We start from the raw sequence: 25,117 nt of genomic DNA on the forward strand, positions 1-25,117 counted from the left end.
GAGAAATACTGTGAGAAGAGTTGAGGAAAGCCTCGAAATACCTTGACCGAGGAAATCCGCACGCGCTTTTCTCATGCAAACGACACACACAAAGACACAAACGATCCAGTCGGGGTAAATAAGCGAACGCGCACCATCAACCCTCCGAAACACCCGCAACCCCAAACCACCCCCCATCTCTTCTCTTCTCTTCTTTGGCTCTTATCCCCACCTTACGGCGTCTTCTTCCAAGTTGCTTGCTTCTCCGACTACATCCGGAAACTCTGACAGGTGTCTACTTTCGAAACGATTCTTGCACGACCGGTTAACTTTCTACCTAGACCACCCTATCCTCGAAACCCTCCGCCACCTCTCCACCCTCCCTCCCTCCCTCTCAGTTCAGGATAAAATTCATTTTGCAAAGACGCTTACGCCATTTTGCCACTCCCAGACAGACTCCTCTCGTCTGTCCTAGAGTACCAAACAGGAGATAGAAGCTAAGAGAGATGGGGAAGTGAACGAGTAAGCGAGTGAATGCGTCGGATGAGTTTTCAAGAGAACTTCGTGTATACTTTCTTACGTGGGTAAAACTTTTCTAAGATACTTCAACTTTCTACGATATTAGAAACGATTTCAAATTTGTTTTTTATTTAATTTATTTTTTACCTTCTCTCTCTCTTTTCTCTCTCTCTCTCTCTCTCTCTCTCTCTCTCTCTCTCTCTCTCTCTTCTATATTTTCTTGATTTATTTGAAACCCTATATCGTACAAGAAAATAATAATAATAAATACCTCGAAAGAAACATCAAAGGAAGGAAGGAAGGAACGGATTAAAAACAATTTTCTGAACTTGGAGATCATCGGAAGATTCATTGGGAAAAATAAGGGTTAAGAAGATTAAGTTGAAAAGAAAAAAAAAAAGATACGACCTCGAATGTAGACAAGGTATAAGAGAAATGATTGGCCGCGTCAAAGCATCCTCGGCCTCGGCCACGGCCTCGACTTCGTTGAGGTGGAGAACGAGGAAGAAGCGATGCTTGCTTGGCTAACGGGTGAGAAGAGGGGTGGAATAGGATTTTGCGCAGTGAGTTACCCCGGCCACGATCGGACCTCTCTTATCCCTACCCCCTTCCCCCTCCCCGCCGTTGCCGCTGCCGCCGTGAGCCACCAACGAACTCAGGTGGGGGATGATGTTGCCGCGGATGCTGGCTCCACGTCGTAGACGGACGAATCTCGCGTCAGTGCGGATCCAAAGCGGACACTCGGGGATCGTTCTATATTATTATATTTCTCTATTATTATTTCCTATAAACGCCGAATTGTAAAGGTTTTACATTCATACTTTTTAGTTTGTTTTTTGTTTAGAGTCCCTTATTTTTTTGCTTTTTTGTTGTTTAAAGTGAGATACTACGTATACACAAGTGTGGGGAAGGAACTAGAAGAAATTGAAATAAGAAGAAGAAGAAGAAGAAGAAGAAGAAAATATTATTTTTGTGATAAGAAAAGAAATCATCATCATCGAGAAAATAAAGAATAGATCGAGAGTTTTCAACTCTCAAGCTGAGTTATCAGGTCGATGCCGCGTATCTCGTGCTTGGATAGCGCGGGACCTCGTCTCGTTTCGAGGACGAAGAAAATCCTGATAACAGTAGTAGTATTAATAATAGTAATAGTAGTAATAATAATACTATCCTCGAACTCGTCTCATTCGAATCTTGCACCATGACGAGTTCATCTCTCGATGGATCCACCAACGTGCTCCACCGTTCTCGACCAATTCTTACGACCTTGCTGCTGCCCCTGGCAGCTTTGGATATCTCGTCCTTGAACGGTAAGTCTTTTCTTTAAAGTCTTCTTCAACAGTAGAGGAAGTTTGTCCTGTCACGAGAACAGTGCGTGGCGCTTTACGCTCTGCGGCCAGAACAGTAGAGACCCAAGGCTCGTGGGTGTGGATCCGTGTGACCCTTTCATATTTATTTATTAATAAATCAAAAATCAATATATACATATATATACATAATTCTTTCTTTATTTTATTCTAATTATCGATTAGAGATTCTATCCCTGATAGGGTTAATAAAGTATCACTTTTTGATTCATTTGATTTCTCAACGATCTTTATATGTTGTCAATCGATTAGAATATCGATAAAAGTTATTAGAAATGTTAATTTGTAAGTACGATCCTGTGAAAAACAAAAAAAAAGAATAGAAAACAAAATAAAAAAACGAATGTCTCGTTTGGGATAGGACAAAACGTTCGGATATCAATTTTTCCAAAAACATAACTCTGATAGCATTTTTCCAAGCTTGGTCATTTATACGAAGGGAATACAAAGCAATTAGCGAGACCTCTATATAAAGCGTAGCAACATTCGATGCTCATTGAAATGACCGATCGATATTCAACGGATATTTAGCGGATATGAATGCTTTGGTTAGATACTCATCGGATATTATAGACGTATCGCCAATATCCAACCGTTCACTCGCGGTGTATTCTTTAGACGGGTCGGCTATTGAAACTCTCCTTTGTATATTCTTCCTCATCCCTTTTCCCAGGTTCCTCTTCCTTCCTTCCTTCCTTCCTTCCTTCCTTCTACTCGTAATTCGATCGACTCGAGATGAAAGATACTCGACTCCCTTGTTAAGAGGACACCGGATATCTCCGCACGCGCTTTCCGCTGTTGTTGGCGGTCGTCGATTCTGCCTGAAGGAATGTTTCCTCTCTCGAAAAGCAGGTCGCATTACACAAAAGCCTTGGAATTTGATGTACGATGATCTTAAAATGTCTATTCATGATCAGTTAAGTTACTTACTTACTTGCTTACTTGCTTGCTTGCTTATTTATTTTATATTAGAAAGACATTTTCCTTTGGTACCGATCCCCAGAGAAAGAGGGAGAGAGAGAGAGAGAGGGAATAAATTTCTTATAAAGGGAAAATTTATCGTCACGAGCTGAAACATCGAGGAAAAAGACAGAAAACGTGGCGGCGATTCTAGGTTTGGTAGTTGGGGGGGAAAAAGGGGGGAAGTAAAAGGGTGGTAGGTAGGTAGGTAGGTAGACCGAGAAGAACCTCGTGGAATATCAATTCGTTGTGGTATCGTTTTCGTGCGACCACAGAATGGCTAGCCAGTCCGTTCCTTGCGGGTAAAAGACCTCGAGAAGAAAAATAGTGTCTAAGGTAGAACACGCACGAATAGTCGATCCAACACGAACGGGTGGTAAGACTACTATCCTCCCCTAGTAGGAGCACATATGTCGCAGGCTACTCGAATACGTGTTGTACGAACATCCATCGCGGAATTCCAACCAACAGCTATCGAGTTTTCCTTCCGTCCCTTTTGGCATCCATCTCTCTTCTCCTCCACCTCTTCCTCCTCCTCCTCCTCCTTTTTCTTTTTCTTCCCTCGTGTATCCTTATTTCCTTCGACCCCTTCTAACGACTCGAACGTTTTTCTTCTTTTCCCCCCTTATATTCTCTTTTCACTTTCGCCTCCGGCCTGAAAAAGCAAGAGAAATGGTTAGAAAGAATAGAAGAAGAAAGCAGAAAAAAAAAAGATTCATTTATTAAATCCGTGGGGTCGAGGCTTTGTTGGAGCAATCGGGCCAATTAAACGCGAGCGATCGACCGGAATCGTCTAACGGATAGAAAATCCTGCTACTACGTGAAGGGTTTGTTAAGTTAGCCCGATACTGTTTTCCGATCATTGCACTTTGACCGTAGTATCACGCAACTTTGATGCTATTAGATTCGATACAAAATTAATAAATAGAGATGGATTGGCAGAAAACAGAGAGAGAGAGAGAGAGAGAAAAAGAGAGTAAATTAAAATTTGACAATGCAGAATCGAGCGTATAAAACTGGAATGTAAATGACACTATGCCGATGTTCCTTCGAGCTTAATAATGAACCCGTCTACGCGTATCACCAGATTCCAACGCTTTATAGACTTTAATGGAAGCTTTTATGTCGGCGATCGGACGATACGTATACGTCGAGGAGCTGGCTACGAGAGCAAAGTTTTAACCTGGTTTCCGAGTCTAATTCGGTCATTGATCCATGACTTTTGAGTGACAGGATATGGCGGAGCAAGCGCATAAAGAGGGAAAGGAACTTGCTAGAGAGAAAGAGAGGGGGTAAACAAAGAGAGAGAGAGAGCAAGAGGAAGGGGAGAAAACAGAGAGAGAGAGAGAGAGAAAGAGAGAAGGAGAGAGTATACCGTAGAGAATAAGCGTAAGCTCACGGGGTTTGCAAGCATCACGGAAAAGGGGAACACGAAAGCTTTCAGGGCCGTCCATTAATCGTCATTCCACGTACATGTTGAGACGAGAGGAACAACAATAACAACAACAACAACAACAACATCGATGACGACGACGACGACGACGACGACTACGACGTCAACAAGAAAAACAAATAAAACTTGCGACCAAGAGAAAAGAAGGGAGTAGAGAAAAGAGCAACAGAAGAGGGAAGAAGAAGTAGAGTAAAAAAGCTTGCAACGAAGCGGACAAACAGGGTAGTAGAGGAGGGTAATCAAAGAAGATAGAGAGAGAGAGAGAGAAGAGTGTGGTGGTGGTGGTGGTGGTGGAGGTACATAGGAGAACGTGAGCACGCCAACAACTCAAGCCGCATGGAAATTTATGCAAAAGCGTAACCGATATCGCACCGATTAATATTCATCGGGGAGGGTGAGGAGACGTCGGAATGCTCGGGCCAGCGAGAACCACAAGAAGAGCAGAGCTAGTTGCTGTTGCTTCTGCCGCTGTTGGTGGTGCTGGTGCTGGTGCTGGCGCTGGTGCTGGTGATGGTGATGGTGCCGCTAGCCGCTTCGTCGAACGTTCCGAGGATAAGCGAAACAAGAACAAAATCGTTTTTCTTTTATCTTTTTTTCCTTTTACCTTATGCTTTTTTTCCTTTCTTTCACCTGTCTCACCACTCTTTATCTCCCTCTCTACCTCTCGTTTTCTCTATCTCATACACAACCAACCCCCCCATACCATAGCAAACTCACATGGCAGACTCTTTGTTTCTCTCTCTCCCTCTCTCTCTCTCTCTCTCTCTCTTTCTCTCCCCCAAAGAGATTGAATATTTTTCCTCCTTTGATCAAGCTTCTCCTCCTCTTCCTCTTGCAGCCACGAACGCGTCCTCATGCAAATGCGTTTACGCGAGAGAATATATATTCGCAGAGGCTTTGAAAAGGTTTCTCTCTTTCTCTCTCTCTCTCTCTCTCTCTCTCTCTCTCTCTCTCTCTCTCATTCTATAGCAGATACTTTAATCGCCTTGAATTCGAACACATCTTCTCGGAAACCGTCCACCCACGTAATCGTTACATTACCATTGACGATTCACCTACACATCGTTGAACTGGACTTTGTAACAAGACTACCGTACTACAAAGCGCGTATATCTATACGTACGAGATTCCCTATCGAATTTTCGTCCTTCGATCGGTACTTACATACTCTGCTCGTTTACTCGATCGAGATGGCCGGCCAACCATTATTGTTCTAATCGAATTTGTTACGGAAGTTAGCTCAATGAACGCGTGCTTCGCTATACTTCCCACAATCGAAGGAGTTCTTTTTAAAAGGATTTACTAAATAACATTATCTTCATCTAATTCATCGTATCGTTTTTTTGTTCTTTTCTTTCTTTCTTTTTTAACACTCTGTCATCGGATGAGTTATGCATGGGCAATGCATGTAAAATAAATATTAGTTAATTTTTATAACACGGTATGTACAGGGTTACGCATATCGGTACAGGATACATATTGATGTTTTATTATAACCGTGATAAATTTTGTATCAATCGATTTAATACTGATATTTTATTATATATATATATATATATATTAACAATTTTGTTTTTAAAATACTGACTCAGATAAATATAGCAATATTTCTTCCTTTCAATTATATATCGACGCATCACTCTCTTCTTCTTTTTAATTTTCTTTCTCGGGGATGATGTGACGCCTTTTGAAAAAATCTTTGATTCAGTTCTGAAGGGATACTAAAGTCGTTGATATGAAAAAGAAAAAAAAAAAAAGGAAAAAAGAAAAATAAGAATCCGGCGAGTTCATACCATTCGCACGTAATACGATTATAGGAGTCTTTCTAGGATCTTTCCTTTAAAGATATACCAAGCAATGAATTCCATACGTTTTTTAAAACTATTTACTACAAAGTTGACGTCAGATCAACGTCTCGTCGAAACGCGCGAAACTCTTAAAAAATAGAAGAAGAAGAAGAAGAAGAAGAACTCATCTTCTGAGTCTTTGACTCTACATTTTCTCTCATATTTTCCAGACTAACGAGCGACAAATATTTCGTAAAACGTACTACTTTCGTACATTTCTTTCGTAAAAGACTCTTCTCTTCGGCTTTTCATTAAAGTCCTTCTTCCTCTCGGCATTTATAAGAAGAGAACTCGAAGACGATAACGAAAGAAACTTTAATTTTCCTTTTTTTTTCTTCTTTCTCTTTTCCCTTTTTCTTTTTCTTTTTACACTTTTCATATTTTTTTTTATTCTTTATTATTTTTATCTTTTCGAGATAACTTACTAGTTAGTAGTTTTCCTTTTTATTAATGAGAGATTCTTAGCTCTTGTTCTGTCGTTGCTTTTCTTGACGAGTGGAAAGGACTTGAAAATCCTGACTTCTCTTTCAGCCACGTGTTCGAGTATCCTGCGAAGAAAAAGAAAAAGAGATAGAAAATGAAAAAAAAAAAAAGAAAGGTAGAGAGAGAGAGAGAGAGAGAGAGAGAGAGAGAGAGAGATAGAAAAGGAGAAAGAAAAGAAGTAACGGTAGTTACTTCGAAAGTCGCTGTAAGTCACGTTGCTACTATCATTAGCGGCTTCTCTCGTGGTGTCACACTTTGTTTCGAAAAACTGGTAATGAGCGCATTTCTAGAAGCACAACCTCTACTTACTTGTCCCTTTTCCTCTCTTTCGTGCTTTCCCTTCTATCCTTTCTTCCCTTAGCCACAGCTAATGACAAAAAGTCGAGATTAGCGGCAATAAGCAGTGCCGGTTGGCTAGATTGCTAAAACAACCACCACCATCACCACCACCACCAGCACCTGCTTGTGCACCTTCTGTTATAAAGTGGGACCCATTTACCAGACCGCAGCCGTCGCTTTTCTATAAGTAAAGCTAAACGAAGCTTTAAGAGTAGAATCGATTCTCCCTGACTTGCATCATTCAGAAAGATACATCTCTCACTCTAACTCTCTGAATGAACGTAGGTATACCTTTTCACCGGGAGTAAATTGATTCTCGCTGCTGTGCAACGAAAGGTACGATTAGGAGTACGTAATGAGCTTGCTTTTGCGCATCGTCTGCCTCTATCTCTCTATCTCTCATTTATGTCTCTCTCTCTCTCTCTCTTTCTCATCAAGCAAATCGATTTACGGTATTTCACTCTCTTTAATCGTCCGTTTTAATCACGACTATGCATTCACGATAGATAGAATTCAGACAAAGGGCACGCGTTTCGAATAGTCCATTTATTAGAATGTCCCTATCATCGATAAAGTTATAAAAGCAGACTCGGTAAAGCGATGGCGACGCATCGACATCTCGAACGTTGTCAAGGGAAAATAGCATTGGGGGTGGAGACACTAAGGGGTGCTTCCTCGTGCTTTACCGAACATTGCCAAGTACTACGAAGGTATGAGGTGACATTCTGGATGCCAGTCTATGCACATCCACATCCTCCCCACCCCCCATTTACCTTCGTCCTTCCTTTTAAGTATTCGTTCGAAACTATTTTTTTTTTGTTTTGTCTATTTTGTTTTCCGTTTGTTTATCTTTCTCTCTCTCTCTCTCTCTCTCTCTCTCTCGTTTTGTTGTCCCTATCTCTTCTATTTTTCATTCGACTATATCCTGCACATCGGTAAAAGCTAGCCAGCCAACTCGCTCGAGCTTAAATATGTAGATTTTTCGCGAGGTGTAGGATGAAATGAATGGCTGCCGACGATGACGGGACGGACAGAGAGAGAAAGAGATTGAGAGAGGAGAAGAGAGGGATGGAGATAAAGCAGAAGCGTGCAGATCAGAGAGAGGTGAAAATTAACTTGGTTACGACAGATTGCTTGTGAATAATTCCTTCAGCCATTCGGCGGCATGATAACTTTGTTGCCGTATGCTCATTGTCTACTCTCACCCTTCTCACTGTTCCTAGCGACCCTTGAACTCTACCACACCGAAGAGTCTCCCTCTATCGTTCTCTTCGCCATCCATCCATCCATCCTTCTTCTTCTTCTTCTTCTTCTTCTTCTTCCACCTTCCATCCATTTTCTCTCTCTCTCTCTCTCTCTCGCTCTATCTTTCTCTCTCATAGAAACGCATACACCCTCGCAATATCTTCTTACAGGTTATATTGTACGGCTATGCATAGGTACCGCACTAATATAACTCCGTCGTTTTCGTTTAATCATGTCAACGGAGCAGAAATACCTTCGTTTAATGACCCAATAAAGGAGGAAGAAGAAGAAGAAGAGAGTTCTGTTGTGTTCTTCCGTCCTTCGAGGCAGCCCTTTTTTCTCTCATCATCATCGATCTATCTCCACTCCCATTTCGTTTTTCATACACGTATACAACTACCAACCTATCGTGTCAGGCTTTTAACGAGCAATACGATGATAAAACGTCCAAGGAAAATTTGTCATCGAATTGAACGATCGAGAAATAATTCAAAACCACGATAAAAATAATAGTTTTGTTTTCACTGATAAAACGAACGAATGAACGAACGAACGAACGAATGAACGATACCTATTTCTGTTCGTAGCGATCGGTTAACATTTCACGAAGCATCGTATAATTACACCGTCAATCAGAATCCGAAGGACGGTAATTGTTAAACTCTCCAAGTCGATCTGTCCATTGCGGTTTCCCCGATTCCGATCTCTCCCGGAACGGGTCTGGAACGAGAAAATTCGATCGCTTTCTACTACGATACATACAGGACAGACGTTGATCTCACCAAAAAGAACCTTCTTCCACGATCTCTCGCAGTTACACCGAACCCATTTGGGGATTACCGAAATTTCGCGATAATTCAGGTAGCTGCAGGTAAAGCTGGCTCTATGCCATCATGGTGCCGCCCCCTGCGCCGAATCCCTTTTGCCCAGGACCGAAAGCCAGAAAGAGAAATAGAGACAGAGTGCAAGAGGAAGAGAGAAAAAGAAAGATAGAAAGATAGAAAGAGAGAGAGAGAGAAAGAAGGAAAAAGGGAACGGGAGAGGGCACACCGAATGCGCGGAGGGAGTTATTTTATGAATATCCGGCTCTCTCGGCGACGGATCCTCTCTACTCCCTTCACTTTCTATCCCTCTCTTTCTCTCTACCTTTTTCCCTCGTTCTCCAGCTTTTCCTCTTTTATCTCTCCTGACGTGCCAACCCCCCTGCACAGCTCCTACCCCCGAGTCTCTTTCCCTCCTTTCTCGGAAATCTCAATGTATCTTCGAAAAAGCCTCCGGACGTCGAGATAGAGAGAGAAAGAAAGAAAGAATGTATGAAACTTTTCCCGTTTGCACATCAACAGTAGCAGCAGCAGCACCAGCAGCACCAGCAGCACAAGCAGCAAAGCCACGCGCCACCACATTTCTATGGTTTTACGCGGGAAGCTCGTTATTGCGTATTCTTTTCACAACGCGTAATATCGATCGCCACCGAGTATACCTACCACTCGTTACGGGCATTAATGCCGTTAACAGGGGGTGGCCCACCGTCGAGAAGTATACTTGAAAAGAAAAGTCACTACTACTATTACTACTATTAGTAAGAGAAACTGTAATTATTAGTTCGTTCTACGGCAATCGTTTTTTAAATTTATCTAGTTCCATAGCTACTACCATTGTATAATACGTATATATATATGGAAGGTATAACGAAAGGTACAACCACACTTTGCTTCTTCTTCTTCTTCTTCTTCTTCTTCTTCTTACGGTCAATCGATTCTCGTGCGGAGCCCACGTGGGTTCGCGAAAACAATTTTATATTCGTCGGTCATAGCCAGCTTCCATCAACATTGATCCGCGAATAGAATGGAGGCATTGTTCGCACTCGCTCGATTCATATTCAGATGAAAAGAGAAGGGAGAGAAGAAGAGAGTGAGAGAGAGGAGAGAAAGAGATAAAAAAAAATAAAAGTCCTATCCCTCGTTCCACGTATCGCTCATCCTCATCCTCTTATTTATGAAGCCGATCTTCCGGCCCTCGCGCGTTACCATCTGTTTGATCGGGAAAAAATGGATTACACCCGGGCCCGTCCTATGGATTATCATCCTCCGTTGACTCATACATTTAAATAATATATATATATATATACTTACGTATATATAACTCATACATATTTATATTACAGTTATACATTAGGTATGATCTTGTAGGTGTAAATATAATACTTATCGATTCGTTATTTTAAAAAGAAAAAATTCGAAATAGTCTTTATACTTATCTACCTACCTACCTATCTACCTACCAACAGAAAAGAACCCATGTCCACCCACTGAGGAAGAAACATGTCCACGTTTAAAGAATTCACGTGCACGGCCACGTACGACTCATTACCCTTTCACAAGGAGGAATTTCCTTTCGGGATTACGACCCACTTAACGGCCATAACGAAGGCTACGTTCGAGGCTGCTAGGCACCGGAGTCTCCTGCATTATATCTAAACTTGAATGCTTTGCTACAAGAACTCTCTCTCTCTCTCTCTCTCTCTTTCTCTCTCTCTCTGGTTGTGTGTGTGTATATTCCAGTACAAGAGGAAAGAGACGAGACTTCTGCTAAAGCCAACGCACCCTTCTTACTCACCCTCACTTTCTCATCCCACAACTACCCCACACCCACTTATGCCATTCCGCACCCTGCCTCCCATCGCACCCTCCTCCTGCTATTTTTTCCTCCCATTAAACCTACGTGATAAACTTTTCATTCCATCGAGAGAAAGAGAAAGAGAGAGAGAGAGAGAGGAACTCCAAACCGTTCCAACCTTTTTCTCTTCTGTTCTGTTCTATTCTTTTCTGATCTTTCTAACGTGAACATTCGAGAGGTTCAAACCTATTCAGCGTCTTAACACGCTCTGGAAATAATTCGAGGAAACGATTATAATCGATTACTAATGAAATACAACATACCATTATTATTATTAATATTATTATTATTCCTATTTGGAGTTATCCAATATGATATAATATTTTAACAGCATTTCGTAAAAAATGTAAAGAAAAAAATTTGCATTTTGTTAATAATTATATTGTATTTATGCATTTACACTCGGAAATTATTTTCTTCGCTTTTCCTTACGAACAACTCGATAATGATATATTTATATAATTTATTCATGGGGAGGGGGGAGAGAGAAATTATTGTATTTATTTATTATTTTTACTTATTCTCCATTTTATCATTTTAATATCAATCTACGTGTCTACGTTTCGACTTGCCGAAATAAATACTCGTCTGCCAAATCGTATCCGACATTCCGAGTGCGAGGGGTAAACGTTCCCTGATATATCGGTGTGCTAAAAGTTGGTATAATATATCTATACTTGTTCGATTTTAAGAAACGTTCGTTTTAACTTAAGATCGAAGATTAATTTGATTGATTTTGATTGGATAATTGACAGGCTAGTTGTTGGGTAATCTATTACATTTAAAGATTTTATTTTTATTGCGAAATAAAATGGGAGCGAATATACCAAATTGTAAATTCGATCAATTCGTTTCATCGTAATCATTTAAAATAAATATCTTCTCTCTCTCAGTCGTTTGATTTAACTCGATTACCGATTTATACGCTATCGGAATTCGATCGTTTTCATGACTGGTAACGGGCCGATCATGACGTTGAGAACGACGAAGTTACTCGAATTTCCGAGGACACGAGAGAAAGAGAGAGGAGGGTGGGACACGGGAGCTGGGGGAGGAAGAGGAGGAGGAGGAAACAGATTCGAGAAGATAGAGAGCGATAATCGAAGCGGATAGAGAGTGCCGTGGGGAGAATCGTGGCGTAAATCGGAGAAGGCAGGGAACGTAGATCAAGTCGTGATTCGATAGAGTAAACCAGAGAGAGAGAGAGAGAGAGAGAGTGAGAAAGAGAGGGAACGAGAGAGAATCAGAGAAATTCGAGTTGAAAAAAGATTCGAACTTAAATAAAACTTCTTAAGTTTTGTTCGCGCCAAAACAAATGATCGTTTAATCATTTGAAGATAAATTATCAATAAGATGAACGTTAATAACGTTCTCTCGTATTACTTTTCGATTTATTAAATTAAGGGTAAAAGGGACATATCAATCTACCGTTTCGCGATTAGACAAAGTACAATGATAAATGAAACTTATTGTAAATTTTATTCGTAAAAATATTATATATATATAAAAACAAGCATGAGTAAGATAAAGAAGATTACGCGTCCTCGTATATATCTATCCAATTATGATAAAATATATATAACTTGTGTTAGATATCAAATAAAATGAAGAAAAAAGGCTCGTAAAAGAGAAAAAACAAATGTAATAATAATAAAATTAAATAAGATTTCTATAAAATGAAAAAAGAACGAAAATACAATCACAAGCAATCACATATATAAAATACATACATACATATCGAGTAACTTTAAAAAAATAACATATAATGGCGGCTGGAAGGTGAGGAATGGAAGGAGTCAGTTTATAAACAAAAATCACCGATCAAATAATTCAAACGTTAGTCAAATTTCGCGTCGAGTAAGTATAAAAACGATATTTAAAAAAAATCAATTCCAAGGATTAAGGAGACACACACGACGAATATATATATATATATATATAACAACGATTCGGTTCTCGTATCATTCCAATTATCGTCGAAGGAAGGAGAAGTGGTGGTTATATTAATTTGACCGATTCAGTGGTTAAAACATCGAAAGGGCATGGTAATTATGCGAGAATTCTATTAACGGGGGTGTCGATCGAGTCGCGAATCGCGAATCGCGCTGCTTGCTTGCTTGCTTGCTTGCTTGCTTGCCGGGCTGAACCACCTTTCTCTCTCTCTCTCTCTCTCTCTTTCTCTCTCATTCTCTCTCATTCTCTCATTCTCTCTCTCTCTCTCTCTCTCTTTCTCTCTCTCCTTTCGGTATCGCGTATTGATCGTTCTTTACTTGTTGCGCAGAGCAAACGCGACTCGCGCCGACCACCGTGCTCCTGCTTGCTGGCCCCTACGTATTTCGCTCGGGCAGAACTCCATTCTCCATGGACAGACGTAATTAACGTCCGAGTAGGAACGAACCAAGACGTATACATATACATACCTACTAGCATCCTTTTTGCTGATTTTATGTCTCTTTGACTTTCTCTATTTCTCTAATTTTCTTTTCCCTTTTTTCTTTTTTTTCTTTTTTTTCTTTCTATCCCACCCTCCCCCTCCCCCATATTTCTAACCATCTTATATTTAACCTCTCTCTTTTTAACTTACTTTTATATTTATTTTATATTCATCATATTTATTCATAAAATATACACCTATATATATATATGTAGAGAGCGAGAGAGAGAGAGAGAGACATTAAAAGATCGATTTTATCGTCATCCTCCATTTCAACGAATATAGAAGAAAAAAAAGGGAAAAAGAAAGAAAGAAAGAGAGAGAAAAATTGTAGGAGTTCGGAGTAAAAGAGATCTCATGGGTAATTACGCTAAAGAATCTCGACAAGGGCCAAAGAAAATGGGAAAGTATATACCGTACCGAGAAAGATGAAAGAGGAAGAGAAAGAGAGAGAGAGAGAGAATGTATGTGTGAGTGTGAGAGAGAAGGATGAAAATAAAATAAACAAAGAAAGATGCTGAAGAAGTTTCTTTCAAGCTATCGTGGCTACCTTTGTAAACAGACTATACCACCACTGATTCTCTCCTCCTTCTTCTTCTTCTTCTTCTTCTTCTTACATTGGTGTATTCTCTTTTTATTCCCAACCGATTTTATTATCCGTTCGCGAAATAATAATGATAAAAACATCATCATCTCGCGTAAATAATGTTTGACTTTTGCTACTATTAAAGTCTCATCATTTTGTGACGTTGTTTTTGTGAAGGAAAAAAAAGAATTGATTAATAATTTATCATCAACGTAAATTCCATTACGCTTTGGTGGTAATTGAGACCAGAGACCGAGAAATTTATATTTCAATTTTACCTCGTAATCGTTTATCAAAACGTTAATAATGTTTAATAATATCGTTAAATTAAATTTAAAAGGTAACGCAGAGGGGGGAGGTGGATCGACGTTTAATATTTTATATTTTTATTATTAATTTGTGTAGAGAAAAAGGAAAAAAGAAAAAGGAAAATAAATGCGTCGTTTTCCGTGAGTATAAATACTTTTTTACAATATGAATCATAGAATAAAGACGACAACTATTATTGTTGCGTACTTACAGAAAATAAAAAACAAATTAAAAGTTATTACAAAGTATAAAAATAAAAAAAGAAAAGAATTTGAAACATGTGTTATACCCAGGGAACAAAAATCGTAAAGTTAAATTAACGATCGGTTAAGATGCGAACGAATATAATGAAAGATGTTTTTCTATTTTCAACGAAATCGGTTAGGAAACTTTGAAACTTGTATAAGGATAACAATTTTAATTTATCATCATGAAAAGTAAAATAAAACTTCACAGTTGAGAATGGCAAAAGCTGTCTAGATTAAGGATAGAAATTAGTCTTTATTCGTGAAATTAAGTCGATTTCTTCTTCATATCGTTTAAGTTTACCTTCGGGGAAAATCAAGAATTGTGCAATTACGAAATGTATAATACGTATATATGTATATATATATATATATAAGTAGTAGCATCCTAGGGAAATTATGACCGTCCGTATAACGAATGTTATTTTCTCTGAATACATACTTAGGTATATCATTCGTCTCGAGAAATGAACGTACATAATTAATTAGAAAAGCGTTTGATCCATAAATCAGAATGACGCGTAGCCTCTTATTCAAGTGAATTTTCGTCTCTGTACGTGCTTTCTGTGCAGCCTTTACGTTTACCTTCAATTATGTCTGCTTGTACTGTTCGCCCCTCCTTTTCTTGATGGGTCAAAAGGGAAACCGTGGAAAAGCTATATGATTATCCACTCGACTCCTCCTCCTCCTCCTCCTCCTCCTACAGTAAATTGCGTGTTCGTTTTTCTATCACATCTTTCCTTACTTTTCAGAATCTTTTCATTCTTACGAATAGTTGGACAATCTTTTTCCTTTCCTTTCCTTTTCTTTTCTTTTCTTTTCTTTTTTCCTTTCTTCTCAAAATAATTCTTGGCAATCTATTTCTTTTAAATTACACGCATATGTGTATAATATTATGAGTATACCCCTTACCCATCATTTTGTTTGAAATAAATAACAAAAATATTATCCCCGCGAACGTGTAAACTTTTTTTTATTATAATATTCAAGTTTACCCAAGCATACGTACTTTTGTTGTTTTCATATTTCGATAACTTTTGTTTTTTTTCCTACATCGCATCGATCTCCAAAAAATTGTATTCACCGATATGAAATATTGTCGAGATTCGTGAATTCAACAATAATTCAATTAAAAAACAAAAATCTATTAACCGAGACCAAACGTGATTTTTTTTTTTCACATGAAATACAATTTTATTATATTTTCATTTACTTTTTCTAGGAAATTGTATGAGAGAATGGTTATAAAAAATCTATATTTTATTTAAATATAAAGAAGTATCTGTGCATATATATATATATATATGTATATTCAATTTCATAGTAAGAGAACTTTCTAATACTTTAACTAAAAATGCATTGTCTAATCTTGTTGTTCTATAGAATAGAAAGCTTATAAATCTTTCTCTTCATCCTTTGCACATTTTGTTTGACTGTTGGGGTTCGACTCCCTTTCATGCTTCGTTGCATTTCACTTCGGCAAGCTCGTTGGATCGTACCCGCTGTGCTTGCAATCGACAGAAATTATGCTCATAACGTACTCCCGTTTTAATTAAAATCGCGTCTCTGGGGGCTTCGCTTGCACCGTGTAACGGTGGTACGGAAAGTTGAGAAAAAAAATTCGCGAGGGCAAAAGTAGATTACGTGCGCGAATACTGTGAGATGGTTATACGAGATAATATTAATATCGTTGTAAGCATCCTTTGCTTCTTATTTTTTCTTTTTTTCTTTTTTTTTTGCCGAGGAGGAGGAGGAGGAGATATTTTTTTCGGTCAACGAATTTCGTTCGCAATTTCGATTCCGATATGGTTATGATATACTTTTTGAGATTTTTTTTTTAATTTTACTCTATAGATATTAAAAAAAAAAAAAAAAAGAGAGAAAAAAAAACAAGTAAAATTATCAAATTACCAAATTCTTCTACAAATACGAGTTAAAATCTTTGAACCTTGCGAAACATTGTAAACGATTGTGCGACCGTCTGCATATAACTGGCCTACTTCACTTGCACACGGCTGCCACGAAGAAACGAGTATACTCTACTTTTGTGCACTACGTAAGCGGGTAATACATAAGTATACTACATGCACACTACTTCATATTTGCGGCTGCGGTGCGCAAACGTAAAAAAAGAAAAAAAGGTCTCTCTTTGCTTTACCCTCATCGGTATAAGTCAAAAAACAGTTGTTCTCAAGATGCAATAACGAAGATTTGAAAAAAAAAATGATCTTACTTAATTAAATTATCAAACGAAACGTGAAATGATCTTCAACTTTTTAATTTTTTCGTTAAATCTCGTTTTAAATCGTATGTATCTATCGTTCGATTGAAATTCGATGAATATTTCGAGAAAAAAAAAAACAAAAAAAATAGTATGGAAAAAAAAAATAATAAATATAAGATCATTAAACGCGTATATATATATGATTCGATGTTGAATGAAACGATGTGTAGATAAAACGTTAGGGTTGACAACGCGTTACAATCACCAGCAAAGAGAGAACCTTCAGGGCAAGCAGTTTCTGTTCGAATACCAAAGGGTCGCTTAATGACAGAGCTTCCGAAAGGAACTAAGGGCAAGAGTTTCTTTTTTATACAAAATCTCGTTAAAGTTCCCACGCCGTAGGCGTACAATGAGGGCCAAGATTTTTATGCATATACCAGGATGAAACAATTTTTGACCCCGATACCCGGAACTTACCACTTTTGGTAAGAACTTTCAACCCTCTGCTTTTTGTATTTCTTTCCTTTCTTTTCTTTTCTTTTCTTTTTTTTTCATTTTCTTCAAACTTTTTCCCTTCTTTCTTGAAACAAAAAAAAAAGGAAAAGTGTACTTACGTATAACATAATACTTCTATCAGATGATATCATTTCTCTTAAAAAATGACAACAATCCATTTTCATCGTTTTATTTTTCTTTCTTTTCCCCATCACCTACCCCCTCCCTTCCTTCCTCCTCCTCACTTATTTTCCTATTTTCTTCCGTCATTTTTTTCTTATCCCCTTAAAAAAGAAAAAAAAAGAAGGAAAAATTATTCATCAGCGATACGAGCACATCTTCTTTCAGGTTTTTTTTTTTTCTTTCTTTTTCAGAGTAATGACAATGATAACTCTTCACGTCTACTTATCATGCGCTATAAAATATTACGAGGCAATGCTACAGTAGAATATCAAATCACATATCATGGAGGCAGTAGTTATTTTCATAGGAGTCCTTACTGTACTGGTTTTATGCGTGAACGAACCTGTCAAAGGTATTCCCGGTACGTATTCAAATAATTTATATAATAATAATAATAATAATAATAATATAAAATTAAATATATAAGAGTATTACGTTATTCTTATCGTCAAATGATAACATAAAGAAAGAAAGTAAGAAATAGAAAGAAAGAAAGAAAGAAATAATATGAAAAAAGAAATATACATTTCTGATAATAAGTAAGAACAATAAAGACAGTAAAGAGACGTATAATGGGCGATCGTTTTAGGACAGTGTATGTTACCTCTCGGCATGGAAGAGGGAAGGATCCCCGACGACGCTATTACCGCGTCTTCGAGTTACGAGATGAAATCTGTGGGGCCGCAAAACGCAAGGTAGATATTGGAAAGTTAACGAAGGATAACAGGATACATCCATTCCGTAGTTTTTCTTCAATATATATACATTGTATGATGCAGTATATATACAATATATATAACATGTATATAAAATTTATAATATGTATATATATTAGGATAAACCAAAAGTTCGTGCATTTATGGTGTTATAAATTGTATTATAAACTTCATAATGGATTGTTTTTATAAAATTTACTTTTGAAATAATAAAACACTTGAACTTTTGGTTCATCCTAATATATATATAATATTCCATAATTCTGTTTTCTGTAATTCTGTAATTCCTCTTTACTTCGTCTTACTTAGCTTATCTTACGATTAAATCGAATTATTATTTTTTCCAATTAATAAATTCTAATTAGGAAATACTTCGTTTTTTAAAAGTATTTTCTTAACGAAACAAGAAATTATTATCGAAAGGGGAGAAAAAAGAAGAAAAAAAGGTGAAATATCTCTTTACAGATTACGGCACGAAAAAAATGGCGGAGCTTGGTGTCCAAAGGCACAAATCAGCAGTGCCATACGAGAATATTTGGAAATCGATCTAACGAAGGATCATCTTATTACGTGGACTGAAACTCAAGGACGTTTTGGTAACGGTCAAGGCCAAGAATATGCCGAAGCATTTTTTCTTGAATATTGGCGGGATTCTAAATGGCATCAATATAAAAATCTTAAAAGAGACAAAGTACGTGTGTGTAGATTAATTATACGAATTACTTTTGGTTTTATATATATTTATTTATTTATTTATCATGTACAATTTGTTTTCTATAGGTATTACGAGGTAATAGCAATACGTATTTGGTAGAAAAGCAAAAATTAGATTTGCCATTCGTAGCTAGCAGAGTACGATTTGTACCGTACAGCCAACATCCTCGTACCGTCTGTATGCGTGTAGAAATTTATGGCTGTGTATGGGAACGTGAGTATCCTTCAATCGAGTACCATTATATCAAGTATATTAACTATATTAAGATGCAAGTAGACGTTACAACGTGGCAACCATCTATCTACCTGCCACCTACTACCTATTTATTATTTATTATGTTATACACATTATACGTACGTGTCTGTGTGTGTGTGTGTGTTAAAGTTGATCATAATTTAACATTTAAAAGGAATTTAGATAAGTACATCTTCAAAATCACACACATGCGATACCTTTTTTTTATCGAATTAAATTTACGAAATAATATTTCGCAAATTATCGATGTTCCGAAATCTTCCAAAATGAAAAAAAAAAAACATTTTTTTTGAAATCAATATTAAATATCAAATAAATTATATAAATATGTGAAAAGATATAATCTTTAATATACATATATTAAAATAAATGTCATGTATAAATTTGAAGATGATATTATTGATTAATAACGTTTCGTTTGTTATAAATAATAATTTCGTTAATACGTTAAATGGACAATTAATATTTATAATAAGAGTAGAATTACATCGAAACACTGTGTTAAGATTGCATTGGAATTACGTATTAATGCGTATTGATACATAATACTGATAACTTATATTATCCATTGATATTTTATTTCAAATTATGATTAAAAAATGTTTGATAAAATACTGACTTATTAGATAAAGTATGTATTAAATAATTGTTTTTTATTTTTTTTGTAGAACATATCGTAAGGTACGTAATACCAACGGGTGATTCATTCGGACCAAACGGATCAAACATGGAGGATTCTTCCTACGATGGTACAGAGGCTGATGGTATTTTAAGAGACGGGCTTGGTCAATTGATCGACGGAATTTTCGCGGACGAATCCGAAGCGATGACCTCTTCCAGTGGCACGAATTGGGTCGGATGGAGTAATCGAGATAGCGTACAATTGATCTTTGAGTTTGACGATGTCCGTGAATTCGTCAATTGTACCATTCACGTTGCCAATTTACCGCAACACGATATCGAGGTAAATAAAACGACAGGAAAAAAAATAAGGAAACTATTCCATAGATATAAATAAATAACAATAATTATTAATTTAAATAAAAAATAAAAAAATAAAAATATATATATATATGTTTACCTGTATTAGATATTCTCAATAGTTTCCGCGTGGTTCTCACACGATGGTATTGATTATAATCCAACGGAAGAAACATTGCGAATAAACCACGATGACATCAAAGTTGGCACTAGTCTTGCAACGATCCTATTACCAACGCGAATTGGTAAATTTGTTAAATTAGAATTTAAAATTAAATCCAAATGGTTGCTCATTAGCGAGATCACTTTTGAAACAGGTATTTAAAATTCATTCGCGGAATTTTCGTTAATCAAACGAAAAGAAAAAAAATAAATAAAAAGATTTATTCGATAGTCGTAGGTACAAGGAATTCATCTAGCGAATCGAATAATCAAATACTCGACGACGATATGAACGATATAGAATTGAGCGTGGATCTTGCTGAGAAAACCAACAACGATTTCAACGAGACAATTTACGAGCAAAACGATTCTAATTTAACACCGGACGCCTTCCCGGTTAATAATTCACAAACTTACATTGGTCTAGTTAGCGGTGCATTGACGGTGATAGCCTTGCTACTAACTTGTACGATATTTTTGATGAAACAAAGGGGACGCAACAAAGTAGCTCTTTTGCAAAAGCATACGGCGTTGTTGTGCGGTTCATCGGCACCAGGCATCACGATCAACATGAAGGACGTTAAATTAGCAACCCCAATCGTTGTCAATGGTTTATCGCAATCACGATTATCTGTAAAAAGTAAAAGTCTTACCAACGACGACGACAGTATTCGTGGTACAACAGAGAGACGTAATTCTGAACGAATGTACGAACGTTCGAGCGCATACGAAAGAACTTACAAAGTATTCTCGGAAGACAATCACGTCTATGATGCGCGACCTCATCAAAGTGAATTATTGTCGTCGATAGATTACAATACCGAATACTCTGGTAAGATTTTTTAATTGATTTTCTTTTTCTTGTTTAATATCAAAACAATCTATTAACGATCTCGATAAATTGATTTGAATAAATTGATAGATATTGTCTTTTGCCCAAACAATTCGTGCCAAATTATAAATATATACATATATATATAATTACATTTTTTCTAGACTTCAACAGCGATTGTAACTTTTCGAGTTACAAAGTAGGAAATCGTGTTGCATCTACGCCCTTTCCGATAAAGAAATCAAAGTCGACGCAGTCGGGAAAAATCAATCATAAAGTTTACGAAAGTTATTATGCTGCGACCGATATATTGACGGTAGAATATCGAAATTTATTCATAAGATTTATTATCAAAGAACTTATTCCTCTTTCATATTGATAATATTTTTACAGATCAAAAGGCGCGAACAATCATCAGTGTTCAGTCTATTCACGCCTTTACATATTAGAAATAACACTAATTCTGCGAGTAATGGAGATTCTTGCGATATTCCACGAATTTCTAGACACAGATTAAGAATTCTTGACAAGCTTGGCGAAGGAAGCTTCGGATTGGTATTAATACGTTTATTTTCATACACATATCAACGTAATAATTCATATATTTTTAATAAATAAAAAACTTATATTCGTCGTTTACAGGTGCATCTTTGCGAAGCTAAGGGTATTCAAAATCCAGACGTTGGAAGTATACGAAATCGACAAATTGTTATAGTCCGTTCTCTCTGGCGTGGTGTCGTAGATTCTCTTAAGTAAGTTATACTTAATTCAAACAATTAAATCTGTGTATAAAATAATTCAATTTTAATTTGAAATTATTGTTAAAAACAAAAAACAGGAAAGACTTCACGAATGACATGCACTTTTTGGCAACCATACGTGACGTTAACATCGCAAGGATAATTGCATTGGTCGAAGAAGAACCTTTTGGTGCTGTGTTCGAATACGGCGAGCTGGGTGATCTTCCTAGTTTTTTGGAAGATCGTCGCAAATCTGAAAACGATTCACCGCTTAGGTAAGAACATCAATTTCTTCCTCTTATTTGTTTTTTTTTTTTTGCGTTACCTAATAACAATTTATATGTATATAACGTTGGCATCGTTCGTTCAACAGCTACGAATGCTCTTTAAATTTCATCATGCAAATTGCCTCAGGAATGAAGTACCTTGAGAATTTGAACATACCCCATCGCGACTTGGCAGCCAGGTAATAATAAATATTAAACAAACAAGAGACAAAACAAAAAACAAAAATTAAGATTTAATTAACAATCCTTATATGTGTATACGTTTTTAGGAATTGCGTAGTTAATCAAAATTTATCAATAAAAGTGTCCGATCATGCGATATATTGCAACAAATATGATCACGTATATTACGTTGATGGATGTTATAAAAAAATACCTCTTCGTTGGATGGCCTGGGAAGCAGTGATCCTGGTAAGATAATTATTTTTCTTCGTTCTCTTAATTGTCGATGTGAAGAAAAAAATTATAATATATAAAAAACACATTGAACTATATTAAATTAAATTTAATTCACTTTCTAAGGGTAAACAATCTTGTCGTGCCGATATTTGGTCTTATGCGATAACGGTCTGGGAGATTTTAACAGGATGCAAGGAAATACCTTATTCAGATTTGACTTCAGAACAAGTATTAGAGAATTACGATCGTTGGTACAATCATAATTCAGGTTACAATAGTAGCGGTAACAGTGAAAAGAATCAACCACGAGTATTGTCCCAACCATTGTGCTCCTCCGCTGATTTATACCACATGATGGTTAAATGTTGGAGTAAACAGCCCGAAAACAGACCTACCTTCGAGGAGATCTACCTCTATTTAAAGAGACTGGCTTTCGATTAAAATATAATATAACAACACGAGACTCGCTCCAGAAGCGCGGACCAAATTAATTACAATCAGCCAAGATGCATCCTACATATTTGCCTCTATCCTTTCTTCTATTATAATGATCGTTCAATTATTCTATTCCTACGGCAACACTGCGTGTATGTGTGTGTACGTGAATTTCACTTACTTATCATCATTCACACTACTCCTTTAAACGTAGGATGCTCTCTGGCCATTTAACATATAATGCTCATCTAGGTTTATCTAATTCCGATCCTCTATTATTATTATAATATCTATTTATAAAATTATAAGGATTCGGATAAAACGCAAAAAAAGAAAAAAAAAAGAAAAAGAAAAAAGAAAACTTTTTTATAAAAAATTAGTGTGATCGTTCTTCATTTTAAGGTAACAAAGATTTGTGTGATTTGAGAACTTCTCACATGCTTTTCATATAACTTAATATATCATAAGATGATAGTTTTAATAATGATATGCAGTTCTCGCGCATTATTAAATAATAACCACCTTAACTTTTAAACGTTGCTAAATGTTAATTCATTTGAACAAACGGCCTCGCGTATATTCAGCAATTATTCGACGATAGAAAGATCAAATTTAGCCGGTTAATATCACAAATCTGCATGTGCGCGTGAACTTAATATTAATATTAATATTATTCGAATCGTTACATTTTTGCCAATTCCATTGAACATATTATTAAATTATATTATATACGAAAGTATATAGCGAAAGTAATGCTATGAAGAAATGGAATAAACTATCTAATATATATATATATGCATATAAGTACATACGCACCATATATATATATGTATATATTAGATAGAAAATATAAATAAATATATATAATATATTCATAGTTTTCTATTTGCGTATACATACGCAATATACATATATGCGTATATGTATGTGTATGCACAAAGAAAGCAGATATATAGCTAAATAATTCAATGAACTATCGTCATCTTCTTGCTAAAAACTAAAACTGTGGCTCTATAGCGTGTAATTTTTATAAGATTATCAATGAATGGCCGCCTTGTATATGCGAGAGTCCTTCGATCGTGCACTTAGTCACATATACAAAAAATAAAACTATAAAAGGGATTATTTTTTCCTGAATCCTCAATGTAAGTAAAAGCAAAATCGTAAGGTGGATAATAATAATAGTAAATAATAATAATAATAATAATAATAATAATAATAATAATAATAATAATAATAATACTAATAATAATAATAATAATAATAATAATAATAATAATAATAATAATAATAATAATAATAATAATAATAATAATAATAATAATAATAATAATAATAATAAGAATAATAATAAATAATAATAATAAATAATAATAATAATAATAAAGAAATAAATCTTCACTTCTGGACCTTTTGCCTTAAAATAACGACGATTGGTAAGGCAAAATACTTCGTTGAATTTTTCTCGAATCTAGAGAACGAAGTATTGTACTTAAAAAATACTTACACCACTATAGATAAAAATGGACAATCAAGTTTGCAAAGTTATCGTTTTATAAATTGTGCAATATTTTAGAATACTAAATGTTAATTAATTTATTAAGAAGATTGTTTACAATCTCATTCGTTTAAAAATAGCTTTTAACTTCTTCATCGAATGATAATAGGTATATTATATTATATTATAATTATTCCTTATAAATAGTCGATGTATACAGCGCGAATAAAAAAAAAAAGAAAGAAAAAAAAGAAGAAGAAAAATTTAAAAAAAAAGGAGCGTAAAAATTGGCACGTGTAATGCGTAAGAATAATTATGCGGTCGCACATTTCGCACCTACACATTTCTCTACGATGGTAAACTATTTTATCGACTTTTATCAAACATTTCATAGGCTCGTAGGTGTAGTAATCCAAATTTGTAATATGAGTCATGTGTATTCCCATTAAAAATTATATTCTTAATATTTCCAGTGTTATAATCAATAAAAATTGTTATATCATGTAAATAATTCGTAATTTTTACAGATAAAATAACTAAGGATCTTTTTGCTCTCTATATAATGCTTTTATTTATTTGATCAATATTTTGTAAACATTTTTTGTAATTGTTTTATATAAATAAATGGTTAAAATATTTATAATAATATTATAATTAATAAATAAATATCAATATTTTATTATGAATACTAATTATCCATATAATACTAACAAAACTTTGTATTATTTAATGTAATACTAACCATTAATTTTG

The 25,117-nt window shown here is 35.9% G+C and overlaps 1 protein-coding gene across 1 annotated transcript; it reads left to right on the forward strand.

Moving 5' to 3' along the window:
• Nucleotides 1-750: 750 nt before the first annotated feature.
• LOC122519206 (discoidin domain-containing receptor 2-like) lies at nucleotides 751-22,906 on the forward strand. Its single transcript, XM_043638534.1, has 15 exons — nucleotides 751-1,808; nucleotides 17,536-17,705; nucleotides 17,934-18,039; nucleotides 18,526-18,751; nucleotides 18,841-18,988; nucleotides 19,699-19,994; nucleotides 20,121-20,328; nucleotides 20,406-21,005; nucleotides 21,170-21,321; nucleotides 21,399-21,560; nucleotides 21,648-21,757; nucleotides 21,844-22,020; nucleotides 22,119-22,211; nucleotides 22,302-22,443; nucleotides 22,555-22,906. The coding sequence occupies exons 2-15, from the start codon at nucleotides 17,627-17,629 to the stop codon at nucleotides 22,870-22,872; spliced, it is 2,817 nt and encodes a 938-aa protein (XP_043494469.1). The 5' UTR covers nucleotides 751-1,808; nucleotides 17,536-17,626; the 3' UTR covers nucleotides 22,873-22,906.
• Nucleotides 22,907-25,117: the final 2,211 nt, after the last annotated feature.

The sequence above is a fragment of the Polistes fuscatus genome, unplaced genomic scaffold (assembly GCF_010416935.1).
Source record: "Polistes fuscatus isolate 324 unplaced genomic scaffold, CU_Pfus_HIC Scaffold3, whole genome shotgun sequence".
Taxonomy (NCBI): Eukaryota; Metazoa; Arthropoda; class Insecta; order Hymenoptera; family Vespidae; genus Polistes; species Polistes fuscatus.